This window comes from Eptesicus fuscus, chromosome 14 (genome assembly GCF_027574615.1).
Source record: "Eptesicus fuscus isolate TK198812 chromosome 14, DD_ASM_mEF_20220401, whole genome shotgun sequence".
Taxonomy (NCBI): Eukaryota; Metazoa; Chordata; class Mammalia; order Chiroptera; family Vespertilionidae; genus Eptesicus; species Eptesicus fuscus.
The window spans coordinates 68,500,920-68,514,961 of NC_072486.1; the positions used below are offsets into that span (position 1 = coordinate 68,500,920).

A 14,042-nucleotide genomic window follows, 5' to 3' on the forward strand; every position below is an offset into this window, starting at 1 on the left:
ATAAAATATGATGATCAACAAGAATTATCATTGAAATGAGTAAATGCTCAAAAAATAATTTCTAGCATATTGGATGTATAACTCTATGTATAAAATATACAAACATAATATAATAAAAAATGGCCTAAAAGGAATATACAGGTTTTTTTAGTGGATATCCTGGGAAGTACTTAAGAGTAATTTTATTTTTTTTTTTAAAATATATTTTATTGATTTTTACAGAGAGAAAGGGAGAGGGATAGAGAGTTAGAAACATCAATGAGAGAGACTCATTGATCGGATGCCTCCTGCACACCCCCTATTGGGGATGTGCTCGCAACCAAGGTACATGCCCTTGACCAGAATTGAACCTGGGACCCTTCAGTCCACAGGCCGACGCTCTATCCACTGAGCCAAACCGGTTAGGGCATAAAGAGAGTAATTTTTATATTCTTCTTTGTCCTTAAATATATTTTCTAAATTTTGTACAACAAATATTTACTACCTTTAAAGAAAGAATAAAAAAAATATAACATGCATGCCTATCTATAAAACCCACCGTGCTGTTGTCCTTCACCTAAAAAATAAAGTTCAAATTGGCTATACTCATGTTAAAGGCCTTTCAATCTGATTTCATTTTATCCATCCAATTTTATTCTTTTTTTTTCCTTTTTATTGAATTTATTGGGTTGAAATTTGTTAATAAAATTATATAGGTTTCAGATGTATAATTCAATAGCACATCATCTGTATAATGTATTATATGTTCACCACCGGAAGTCATCTCCTTCCATCACCACTTATCCCCTCTTTACCCTCTTCTACCTCCCCCCATCCCCTTTCCCTCTGGTAATTACTGTATTATTGTCTGAGTTTGGGGTGGCTTTTTTTTTCAATTTTATTAATCCCTTCACCTTTTCACTCAACTCTCCAACCCCTCTCCACTCCTCTACCACTCAACACTGTCTCAGATGGTCGCCAGGCATGTCATGGGCCATCTAGATGCTGCCCATCAGGTCTGGCGTTTCTCCTCTGCCCTAGGGCTTCTGACCATGATTTCTGGTTGTAACCATGTAAAGCCAACTTCAGATATTCATGATGCTCTAAGCCAAGGTTGGCAATTCTAAAAAATCATTTTGGACCTGATTCCAATTAGTGCAGCCCAGTAATTCAGAAGGAGAACCCCTCTGAGAGCAAAAATCCCATTAGTATTTGTTAAATGAATAAAAAAATTACTACTGTCATTATAACAACAGCAGTAACATTTCTTGAGAGCTTTCTGTTTATAAGAAGGCACTGTTCAAATTTCATTTATCTTAATGTCCAGAATAATCCTCCATTTCAAATATGAAAAAAACAAGCCTCAGGTAGTTTATGCATATTTCCCAAGGAGATACAGCCACTGTAGAACTGGGATTCAAATCCAGCTCTATTTGATACCAATATCTCTACACTAACAAATTTGCTTATGGAAAATCCACTAGAAATCATTTCGCATATAACATTTTTATTAGTTAATCTAAATGAATATCCATGTAACTAAGTTAAAAAAGATGCATTGGCTACAAAGTTTCATATTACATATAAAAATAGATAAAAAGGGCCCAAGTCCTTCTGATCGAGGCCCCCCAAAAAAACAAAAAAAAACAAAAACAAAATAAAAAAAATAAAAATAGATAAAAAGCCTATAAAACTTTCTTCTGAAACTCATTATTGTTAATATGTTTACCTGTATAGGACCAGCCAATCTCTTCAACAAGTTTTCTCTGTTGTCTATAGTATCCATAAGCCCAATCTAGAACCAAGAAAAAAACAACAATAATTAATCAATGTGTAGAAAAACATGTCTAAATTAAAAAAAATAATAAAAAAGTAAGATGGTCAAATTATCGACGCCATAAATGGTTCCTTATTACCCTTACCATGTCACCTTCCCAATGTTTCCTCCCAACCCCAATCACTACCATTATAGATCTCATTGTTGCTCTTTTTATAGATAGTGTAAATTTTAGGAGGCAATTTAAAGAATGCTGAAGTTCAGGCAGGGACAAAGCATATATTCTGGGTAAAGCAGGAGCAATTTAGAGGGGTTTATCCCAAAGAGAGATGGGTGTCAGGCAGTTCAACTTTTCCTATCTTCAAATTTTTCTTGCCATTCCCTAAGTCTAATGCTTAAAATCTTATTGATTATTAGTAATACTTTTGGGTTTATAAAAACACACGTTTATCTGTAAATGCTTCTGGGAGACCCAGAGGTTATCATGTTTTGAAAGTTTGCTTCTTTTACAATACAAAGTTAAATGAGGTGCCTTGTGGAAGTGAGAATTGAAATGTGTGTGTGTGTGTGTTGGCTGGGAGAAAGGTTATGTTAGACAGTGTAGGTAAATCTGCCCCTTGGAGAAACAGAGATGCCCGAATTGGGTAGCACAATAGAAAGCTTAGGGCATCATCAAAGCTTAGAGATGCCTCATGATTAGAAAGAGAGGCTCTAGATTTAGAACACAGGGAAGGAGGTATAGAAAGCAAAGTGGGTAGAAGCCTGTGATATTGTGATTTACCGTATAGTAAGAAATATATATATTTGGTCTTTATCACTGTTTCTGGCATAGAGCTCCTAAAACCTTGGAATTTCTTAATTGTAGAGAGCCATAAACATGTGTCTTTTTTATATTAATGAGGAGACTTTTGGACACTCACCAACCAATGGTCCTGGGAACCACCTGATGATTAGAGGGTTGGAACTTTCAGTCCCTTTCTCGCCCATCCTCTGGGGAGTGGTGAGGAGCAGGAGGATGAACCAACTGCCAGTGGTCAATGTTTTAACCAGCCATGCCTATGTAATGAAACCTCCATAAAAACTCAAACAAAGAGGGTTTGGAAAACTTCCCAGTTGGAGACCTTCCTGATTGGTGAACATGTGGAGATTTGGGGACAGCGGCACACCTGGAGAGGGCATGGAAGCTTTGATCCCTTCCTCCATACCTGTCCGATGCTTCTCTTCCATCTGGCTGTTCCTGGGTTATATTCTTTCATAATAATCTGGTGATCTAGTAAGTAAGATGTTTCTCTAAGTTCTGTGAGCCACTCCAGCAAATTAATGTAACCCGAGGAGGGGGTCATTGGAACTCTAAACCTCAGCCAGTTGGTGAGAAGCACAGGTGAAAACATGGATTTGGCGACTGGTGTCTGAAGAGGTGAGGACGATCTTGTAGGACTAAGCCTGCAGGATCTGCTGCTATGCCATGTAGATAGTGTTAGAATTGAGTAAAACTGTAGGACACCCAGTTGGTGTCCAAGAATTATTGGTGTGGGAACCCCCCTACCCCACAAGTAGAAATTGGTTCCAGAACCTTTTAAAATCAAAGTCTCACTTGGCATAATTCAAAATGTTGCCTGGAGTCATGCCTGCACCCAGAAAATGGGGATGTTTGGATGGATCCTGCTCCTTCTTGTGCCATTGTCCCTTACATCCTGACTGTACTAGCATTAGTACTCCATTCCAACTACTTTGTGGGCCAATTAAATCCTTTCAAGTAAATCAACTTCCAAACCCTTATCAGTGTTGACAAAACTGTTTTGTAGAAATGGCTACAAATAGTTTACAAAAGAACTTATAGAATGTTACTCAGAAATTGAGGATCTGTCAGTAAAGCCTTCATTGGAATATAAGGATTTATTTATATTGTTCCATTCCATTCCATTCTATACCATACCATACCATACCATACCATACCATACCATACCATACCATACCATATCATACCATACCATACCATACCATATCATACCATACCATACCATACCATATCATACCATGCCATTTCATTCCATATTATTCCATATCATACCATGCCATGCCATTCCATTCCATATTATACCATACCATACCATACCATACCATACCATACCATACCATACCATACCATACCATTCTATACCATTCCATTCCATACTACACTTATACTGATATTCTCAATAGCTAAGAAAAGAAACTGTGTTTTTAAAATTCTCAATAAGTTGTTTTCTCTTTATTGACAGTTCCTACTTTCAGGGAAGCAAATATCTTAAGGACATTTCAGAAATTATTTTTCTTTCTTCTATATCACATACTCTCTGATTAGTTCAACATGGGAATGAATAACTGGTAAACTATTTTATAAGAACTGAAAAGCAGGTCAGCTATGAGAAATACACATTTTGAATCCATAGAATAATCAAAACATACTTTGGAGAAATAAGGGTTTTGTTTGTGTTTTAAATTTTTTATAACCATAAATACTAGAAAATAATTCATTGGCCATGTAGCACATTTCAACACTTACTTGTTTTTATAACAGCTTTATTAAAATGTAATTCACATATCATACAATTCACCCATTAAAGTCTGCAATTTAATAGCTTTTCGTATATTCAGAGTTGCACATTCACAGTACAATTTTAAAACATCTTCATTACTCTCCCCCAGAAAACATATAGCTGCCATTCCAACCCGATCCCCCAAACCCTCAGATCTAGGCAACCACTAATCTACTTTGTTGCTACAGGTTTGGTATTCTAGACATTTCCTATAAACAGAATCACACAATATATGGCCTTTTGTGACTGGTTTCTTTAATTTAGCATAATTAATATTTCCAAAGTTCATCCATGTTGCAGCATATATCATTACTTCATTCCTTTTCATTGCCTTAAAAATACTCATTGTATGGGGACCAAAATGGTCTTAAAGTTCCCCGCAGCCGGAATAAACTTTGGACTGGCTTCTTCTTGACTCCAGGCCCCTGACCCACCTTTCCTTAGAGTTTAGAAGACTTGTATGATAAATTCTCTCTGTGTCCCTTTGAGATGTAAATCTTTTTTCCTAGCCACAGGGCAGTTTTACAATCAGAAATGTACTCTCAAGGACAGGGGAATCTTCTCTTTGAAATGTAATCATCAAAGGAAATAGCACCCTTATCACCTCTTTCTATGAGAAGGTAGGAGCCTAACTTCATGGGGGTGCCTGCTCCAAGTTGCAAAACCTACCCCTCTGTCATAAAGTTATGCATTTGTTTTTCCTTTGAATAAAGCCAATTAGCAAACACAAATGGTTTATGATTTTCCCCTTAATGTTCGGCAGTACTTTTCCACTGGGCTCACTCCAACCTTTAAAAAACTTTACCCCCTCTACTTCAATGGAGTTGAATTCAGACTTAATTATGGCTTCTTTCCCAATTGCAATAGCTTTGAATAAAGTCTCTCTTGCTGTTTAAACTCGTCTGGTACAATTTTTGTTTTGACAATGGATGTACCACATTTTATTTATCCATTCATCAACTGATGGATAGTTAGGTTGTTTCATTTGGGGGGGGAGGCTATTATGAATAGAATTGATATTAATATTTATGCATGTATTTGTTTTTCTACTTAAAAATTAAATGTTAAGTTTCTACTTCATTTATCAAATAGAGTTATCCCATAGTATGGTGGTCATTTATGGTTAAAGTTGTGAACGGAAGGAGCCACACGCTAACCTGACAAGCTCAGGGGAGGCCTGTGTGGCCGTCTTGCAAACTCAGAGACCTGAAATAACCACAAAGGATGGTTTGAAAATTAAATATTTAACTACAAACAGGTTATAGTGGGCAGTCATGTCCTAGGCCGATATCTTCCCTGACAAAGGTCAACTTAGATCTTTACTGAGCCCATTTGCCTTTTTGCCTCTAAGATAACATATCTGTGAGATGTCTGTGAGATGTCTGGGTAACTTGTAACTTCCTTTTTACCCCGGACCCCTCAGGGCACAACAAATGGCACCGGGACATTCCTTCATTGTTATTGTTATCAAGTTAATTGTCAACTGTTAATTACGTTAAAGTATCCTGTATCTTTCTCTGTAAGAGAAGCACATGTCCATCATTTCACTTTTCACCCAATCCCAGAGGTTTCCCCGCTTTGCTTTGTCCCACCTCCCTAATCTGTCACCAATGGATTTCATGTAACTCACCTACGTCCCTTTTCTTTGATTTCAAGGTATAAATATAGATGTAACCCTGCATTCTCCGGAGCATTATCTCAATTCATTGAGGTTCTGCTTCCCGGCATATGTCGACATTTTGGCTCAAATAAACTCACTAAAATTCTTTACAGGTTTCAATGGTTTTTTCGTTAACATTTTTGGCGTAGTCGGCAGGATTCCAAAGAAAACTCACCCGGGATCATCCTTTGGACTTGGACTTGGACTTGGAGCTAGGATCCAGCAAAGGGCCCGTTGAGCCCACCGGTTCTCCGCCCATTGGGTGAACGTGGGTGAGTGATCTCTCGGATCCAGGACCGTCCCTTGTTTTGGTAGAGGGTCTCTGACTTTATTTGAGCTGTTTAAAATCCTCGAGGTGGAACCAGGGTTGACAAAACCCCAGGTTAAGGGTTGGCAGAACCCAGGCTTAGGCAGGACTGGAGGAAAAATGGGTGGCTGGTTTTGATTTTGGCTTTTCAATTGGAATTGCTGAGAGTCTGAGCAAAAATAACCTTCGCCGTATAAATGAGCTGAACTCATTCAGCTCCGAAGATAAAGGGGCAACACTTTTTATTTTTAAAGAATAGTCCGATTCTGAGGTGTCCTTAGGTGACTAAGAATTTTGTGGAAGTGTCAGAAATGCAGGAGCCCCGTCTGGAAGTTCCGACTGTAATTAACTAAATGGCTTTTCTAGGGGGCCACCTTAAAGGCTTGGTCTGCCCGGGCCCCAAAAAACTCTTTTTTGTGGTTTTAGACAGCCGGGAGAGAAACTGAGGCCACATTTGACCTACTACATAACATATCTAAAGTTTGCTCAGACTACAGATATCCAAAAAAATAAAAAAATTAACATGGGAAATTATGCCTCCAAGGCTAGAAGCTCCCAAGACCCCAGCCCTCATTTAATACTCCTGATAAGAAGCCTTTACTTGCAAGTACTTAACAGAAATGAGAAAATTTAACTAGAACATATTAGCTGAGGAATGGCCAGAAAGAAAAAATGCAGTTTGTTTGGGGTACCTATGTTAATATTTTGCATGCAGGAATTAAAAAAAAAAAAAATGCCGGCTCTGAAATTAAAGTGAATGAGTATATGGGAAGCGTATCTTGATTTGGAAACTAGAAGCTTCTAAGAAAAAAAATTTTTTTTCTTCCTATAGATGGAAATTAATAAAAAGATTTTCAGAGACTGTCTCAGAACTGTTCTGAAGTTAACAAATGTCTACAGCCATTTTTGAATAGTCCTTTGGGAGTGGACTGAAATTCTAGAGAGGGGCAGTTCCCAAACCGGGGACAAAGACACTGCTTTGGTAATTTTAATGCTAGACATTCTCTGGTGTAAATTCTTAGTGTGTTTTCTGCGCGCCTGTATAACAGTGTTGATGTTTTTGTGTCTCTGTTGTTTAATTTGTTGAAAGAAAAGGCAAGTCCCACTTCGGGGAAGCCTAGTTGTGTGTGGTGGGGTTGAAAGTGTGAGAGAGATTGCAAGAACGTCCCAGCAGCTGCCAAGAATTCTTAATCTTGGGGGCTCTTCTTGCTCTCCCTCTCAGGGTTCAGCTTCCAAAAACAGCTAGTGAGATTTCTGTCTGTTTGTCTGAAATATAATTGTGGCTGTCTATCTCTTAGGGATTTCGGTTTGCTCTTTCCTTTGTTGTGAGAATAAACAAATCATCTTTTCTGTCTAAGAATAGTTTAGACAGCCTCCATTTTGGACTGTGACTTGGCAGCCGCCATGTTGGCCGCATGGCTTGATGCTCCCCTAGAAAGAGCAAGGGCCAACCCCTCCCTTTGAATTAGCCAATCAGGAAAGACTGTGTGCCTGAGCTCCAATCAAGAGCAAGGACAGGTCACGTGCGTTGCTAAGGCACTCTGCTTCAGAAAGAAACTTGCAAAGATTCTCAGAGCCAAGTTCAAACAGGAAACTTTAGGAGGGTAGCATGTGTCCAGTCAGGGACACCGGCAAGCCAAGAGTCATGATTCCCTGTGGGGGTGTCTGCCAGTGATACTCTGGGAATTTGCGTTTCACATATTGGGAGTTTATGTGTTGTTTTCAATGCTCAATACACTGCTTGCAATAAGCCTTGTGCCTCATTTTAAAATCTTGCATATTATTCTTTATATGTTAAAGTTATAATTGAATCTAAAGGTATACAAATTTTATATTATTCTCTATGTCATTTTACAGGGATTATTACTTACCAAGAAGTTGTTGTCTTGGAATGTTATATTTTATAGAAAAGCAAGGTTTTTATCAAATCTATAACCATGCTACTTTTAAATTTTTGTCATTTGTGGACCGCTTTATTCTGATGCATTTGTAGGTATATATATATGTCTAGAAAAATCCATGAAAAGGACTCGGATTTGCTCTAACTTGCAGGCTTCTAAGAAGGTCATATTTTGAACTGGATGAAGATTTATAGAACTTCAAGGAATAAATAAACAAAAACAACTATGGGACTAAATGAATTGAGGATAATTATTCTTATGATTCTATTTAAAATATTGTTGACTCTTAAATCTTTTGTTTCCTGAATATAGGGAAAAGTAAAGAGCAGACATTCTGCATTGTAGGAACTAACAAATTGGTAACAGATTCATTTCACAGTGCGCTCCCGGGAGACGAAGGGTTCAAAGATCATGGCTTACAACCAGATTTGCTGTCTTGGAAAAGACACCAAATAAAAGACTCTCCAACCTCATTGAAGGGGACCTTACCAGGTATTACTAACTAACCCATGTGCAACTAAACTTAAAGGAGGTAGCTCATGGATTCACATTTCTCATTTAAAAAAGGCATTTGACTATGAATGGACGTCTACTCCCATCTCTGACCCCATCTCCGTCTGCAGCGGAGATCAAAGACTTTTCAAGGACAAGGAACAGCTGGGACCTTTCGAGGATGAGAAGTCGCCGACCACGGAGGCAGACAGCTATCCCAGGATGACATCAACAAGGCCTGTATGATCACAAACTGATACTGCTTGAACCTTGTTTTATATCAACTGATTGTTATTGATTGAATGTATATAAAATGATTTTCATATTATTATTATCCTTATGGTTCCCTAGTGGAAACAATATCTGCCTCCCCAGACCTCTTCCTTTATTAGATATGAAAATTTAACCTAAATACCTGCTAATCTTTCCCACCTAGTATACAATGATGTTCTGATTATCAGGTATGATCGTGAAATTAATGCCTTGTTAGCCATACATTGGTCTTCTCCTACCATCAATATAAGCTTTGGTGGTTGTTGTTGTTTTCTGGCTCTATCTATTATAAAGGACCCACCTTAGGCAAATACCTCCAAGAATATCTCCCTGATAATTCCACTGGTAGAATTGTATATGGATGTAATCTGGATGAATATTGTATGGCTATAGAGATGGGTGATGAATAACTAAGAAAAACACCTGGATATGATGGCCAAAGGCTTGCAGCAGCCTGTGCTATCTGTCATAGCATATCATGTCCTCAGACTCACCAGCCATGCTCTTATGGCTGGATGTCTGTGAAATAAGAAAGAAATCAATGGGTCCCCATTTCAGAAATTATTGACATCATTTGGTGGGTAGATATGTTTATAATTACCCCACCGTCCTTGTGTCCTGGATGTTTGAGGAGCCCTATAAATACTCAAACTCTAGCCCATTTGGGAGTCTCCTTCACTCATTTAACTATGGCATGGGAAACTCAACATTTTTGGCTCCACTCAGTATACCCTAACTGCTCCCAAGTCATAGCTACCCAATGGCAACAATATTTCTGGTGGATCCAACAACATTGGTCTCCCTAAAAGAAGCAAAAGGGGAATACTTGGAGGAGTAGGGGCTGGCCTTGGTATCCTGGGACAAGCTGAACTTGCAGCTAATGAAGAACATCATTCATTAGAAAAGGATTCTTATCTCAAATAGGTCATCTAGAGGGAATGCTGTTTCAGGAAGAAGGAAAAACAGGGGGAAGCAGCATGGAAAGACAATAAAGCCTTAGTTTCATGGATAGAACAGACTCTAAAAACTTATGCACAAACCCAACAATGGGAACGTGCCTGTGCCCTAACTCAACAGGGCCTATTGTCTATGTTAATGCAAGGAATCTGAAGTGGCTATGCAACAATGGCCAACTATAATGGTTGCAGAAGCCCAGGCCAGACACTTATGGGACTCATATGGTTCCCCAGGAATTTGGAAAAATTTAAATGGGAAATGTGATCTACGATATTGTGTTTTTAAAAGCCCAGGTGTGAGTTAAATCCTACGCTTAAAATTCCCAGTAGTTCAACTGGCTGGCGTAAGGACTATCCTCTATAATACTAGAATACTTCCAATGGGAAGTTGATGGGCCATATTTAAAAATAATAAACAATGTGAACCCATCTCACTGTCAGTGAAAATTGGAAAGGTGAATGGTTATGCCCTCAATCCATAGGGAATACTGAATTCACCCAGTCCTGGCCTATTGTATCTACCCCCATGAATAACAACATATGGTATATGGGAAAGGGGCGTTTTGCTGGGAAGGGTTAAAAAACTCTTCTGTTATAATAACTGATTTTTACTGTAATAACACCACGTTTACTTTAAATAATACTGGAATATGGTGTAATACTGAAATTATAGGCAAAATAACTTTGCCTGAGGTTCATAAAACCTATGATAATATTGATACTGAAAAACCAATGTATTGGGAAATTGAACTCCTCCCCATGAGGCCATTTTTATGGGAACTAATTGGCCAGAAGAAAATTAGAGCTTCTAGATAATGAAATAGTGGAGTCTTAATTCATTTGGCCAAACATATCATAAGGTACGAATGACAGTGGATGAAGGAGGAAAACATATAATTAGCTTAATAAAAATTATGATAATACATGTAAAGGGTTTTTCAGTTGGCTGTGATGCTTGTTCCCCTTAGACTTTTCCTTGTCTAGTATTAGACATTTTCTGTTCCTAATCAGTGTTATTGGTTTACTATTGTTACTTTTGTTCATGATATGTAAATGTTATATTAGATGCAGAAAAGCAGAATGTAAGACAAACAGCAAAAAGACTCGGATCATGGTGGCTCAAAATTAGAAATGATCCAGAATACTTTTTAACAAGGACATATAGGATCTGACTGCCTCCCATTTACCTGCCTTTTTAAAATATATATGTAATTCGACCTTAAATGCCATCTAAGGTTATGGTCTTGCCCCATCCCCAGTAGTCCACCTGTTCAGCGAGACATGCTGACACTGAGACATCCTAGGAATGAGCCTTCCTAGCACCGTGGGACTCCATTATCCAACCAAAAGGTTGGTCATCAATGCATCCTTTGGATTGATTTATGACCAAAAGGGGAATGTGTGAACGGAAGGAGCCACACGCTAACCTGACAAGCTCAGGGGAGGCCTGTGTGGCCGTCTTGCAAACTCAGAGACCTGAAATAACCACAAAGGATGGTTTGAAAATTAAATATTTAACTACAAACAGGTTATAGTGGGCAGTCATGTCCTAGGCCGATATCTTCCCTGACAAAGGTCAACTTAGATCTTTACTGAGCCCATTTGCCTTTTTGCCTCTAAGATAACATATCTGTGAGATGTCTGTGAGATGTCTGGGTAACTTGTAACTTCCTTTTTACCCCGGACCCCTCAGGGCACAACAAATGGCACCGGGACATTCCTTCATTGTTATTGTTATCAAGTTAATTGTCAACTGTTAATTACGTTAAAGTATCCTGTATCTTTCTCTGTAAGAGAAGCACATGTCCATCATTTCACTTTTCACCCAATCCCAGAGGTTTCCCCGCTTTGCTTTGTCCCACCTCCCTAATCTGTCACCAATGGATTTCATGTAACTCACCTACGTCCCTTTTCTTTGATTTCAAGGTATAAATATAGATGTAACCCTGCATTCTCCGGAGCATTATCTCAATTCATTGAGGTTCTGCTTCCCGGCATATGTCGACATTTTGGCTCAAATAAACTCACTAAAATTCTTTACAGGTTTCAATGGTTTTTTCGTTAACAAAGTGTTTCTTCATGATCAAGGAATATATCGAATTAAATGTTAGAAAACGTCTCAAAGGTCATTTGACTCCGACCTCAATAGTCTACAAAAAAAATAATTCCTGCCCTAGCTGGTTTGGCTCAGTGGATAAAGCATCGGCCTGCGGACTGAAGGGTCCTGGGTTCCATTCCGGTCAAGGGTATATACCTAGGTTTGGGCTCAATCCCCAGTGGGGGGGCGTGCAGGAGGCAGCTGATCAATGATTCTCTCTCATCATTGATGTTTCCATCTCTCTCCCCTCTCCCTTCCTCTCTGAAATCAATATATATATATATATATATATTTTTTAATTCTTATTTTAGAGTAAGGTAATTTATGCCAAAGAAATATAAGTGGTGTGTAAAGATAGTGACAGAAATGAACACAATAAGCATGGCTCCTGCCTCCTACTCCACTGAGCCTTCCCCAGTATCAGTGATTCGTAACAATCCTGAGCTATTTGTTACTACCCAAAGGTGTGCTGCCTGAGCAGGAACCACTATAGCATGTATACCTTCAAGAGAAACAAAATAAAACAAAACGACACAGAAATTATTTAGATATATAAACGACTGAGAATTGACTGTATACCTGATTTGAACTGGCTATCAACTGTAATTTTCCTCTGAAACTTTGCACTGACCACAGGGAAAAGGTTTTTCATCTTATTATATATTTTAAATATCAATATTTTTAAATGTAAGACTTTTTGTCCTCTCAATGCATTTTGATGATTTCAGATCAAAGACCATACAAAACCTACATTTACCAAGTATTACATTGAAATAAATAAAACAGTAAGTTCTTGTTTAAATGATTCAGTCTAAAAGATGACAGCAAATAACAAAATTTAGCTTTCCTTGTAGGGCTCAAACACTACACAATGAGCACTTGTCCTTGCTTACCTTAAGAAAGCTTTTTCCCATGCTTCCAAGTCTGAAGCATGGAACAGAGGGTGGAACCTCAGGCGGAAGGCGGGGGGGAGGGGTAATCAATCTAAGACCTTGCATACATATGCATGGCCCATGGACACAGACAATGGGGCAGTGAGGGCCTGGGGTGGAGGGTGGGGGCGGGCTGGAGGAGGTCAATGGGGGAAAAAAGGGGACATGTGTAATACTTTCAACAATAAAGAATTATTATTTTTTTAAAAAAAAGCTTTTTTCAATACAAGATTCCCAGGTGTTGGTAGCTCCCTTCAGTTCCTTTCCATATTGTGTTCTTGTTACTTCAAACAATCCATTGCACATTCATATGCTAATTGCATAGTCTTTGAGTGTGAGAGAGTATCTCCTTAGAGGTCTGACAGATAAGATGTGATAGCTCCAATGAACCAGAAAAAAGAAGCTAGGGTCACTGTTTTTCTTGCATTATATACTTTGAAAATCAGTTTATAAAATAGAATCTATCCAAGTACTTAAACATTTTTAAATCAATTAAAATAATAAAATAGACTTCTTTTTCTGTTTCTGTGAATTTTAGTTTCTTTAGTTTTAATCTATTTTTCTTTCCATTTAAACGTATTTGCCAGGTCTGTTTTGGTGTGTTTTGTACTGTTAAAACTAAGAAATAAATTTCAGAAATGAATTGTACGCATGATACAGAAGAAAACATGCACTAGAATATATTTTTTAAGGCTACTCTAAAATTTGTCTTAAAATATTCTTCATGAAATGGTTTTATAACCTGCTACAAAAAGCAGAGAGAAATTTGCTTTATTTTATTTCAGGTAATCTTAAAAGTACTTGTTGCAACATATTCGATCTTATACTTACCTTGAGCACCTAGATATATGCAAATCTGTATATGTCTATGTGTGTGTGTGTGTGTGTGTGTGTGTGTGTGTGTGTGTATTATACTCAAAGAATATAAAGAAAACTATGTGTATAAAAGATATAGGTAAAATTAGCATTTTTCTCAAGTTTTTAAAACAACAAAATTAGAGTGGTCACTTCCTATTAAAATATCATTATAAATATTTCAAATTACAAAAATGCCTCGGATTTTTGCCCTTAACTTAAAAAGTCTCTGC

The 14,042-nt window shown here is 37.9% G+C and overlaps 1 protein-coding gene across 1 annotated transcript in view; it reads right to left on the reverse strand.

Annotated features, from left to right (window-relative positions):
* PTPRZ1 (protein tyrosine phosphatase receptor type Z1) overlaps positions 1–14,042 on the reverse strand; it is a 197,500-nt gene that overhangs the window by 134,930 nt on the left and 48,528 nt on the right. The window contains 1 exon segment of the mRNA XM_054726188.1: positions 1,709–1,774. Coding sequence (XP_054582163.1) covers positions 1,709–1,774 — 66 coding nt within the window.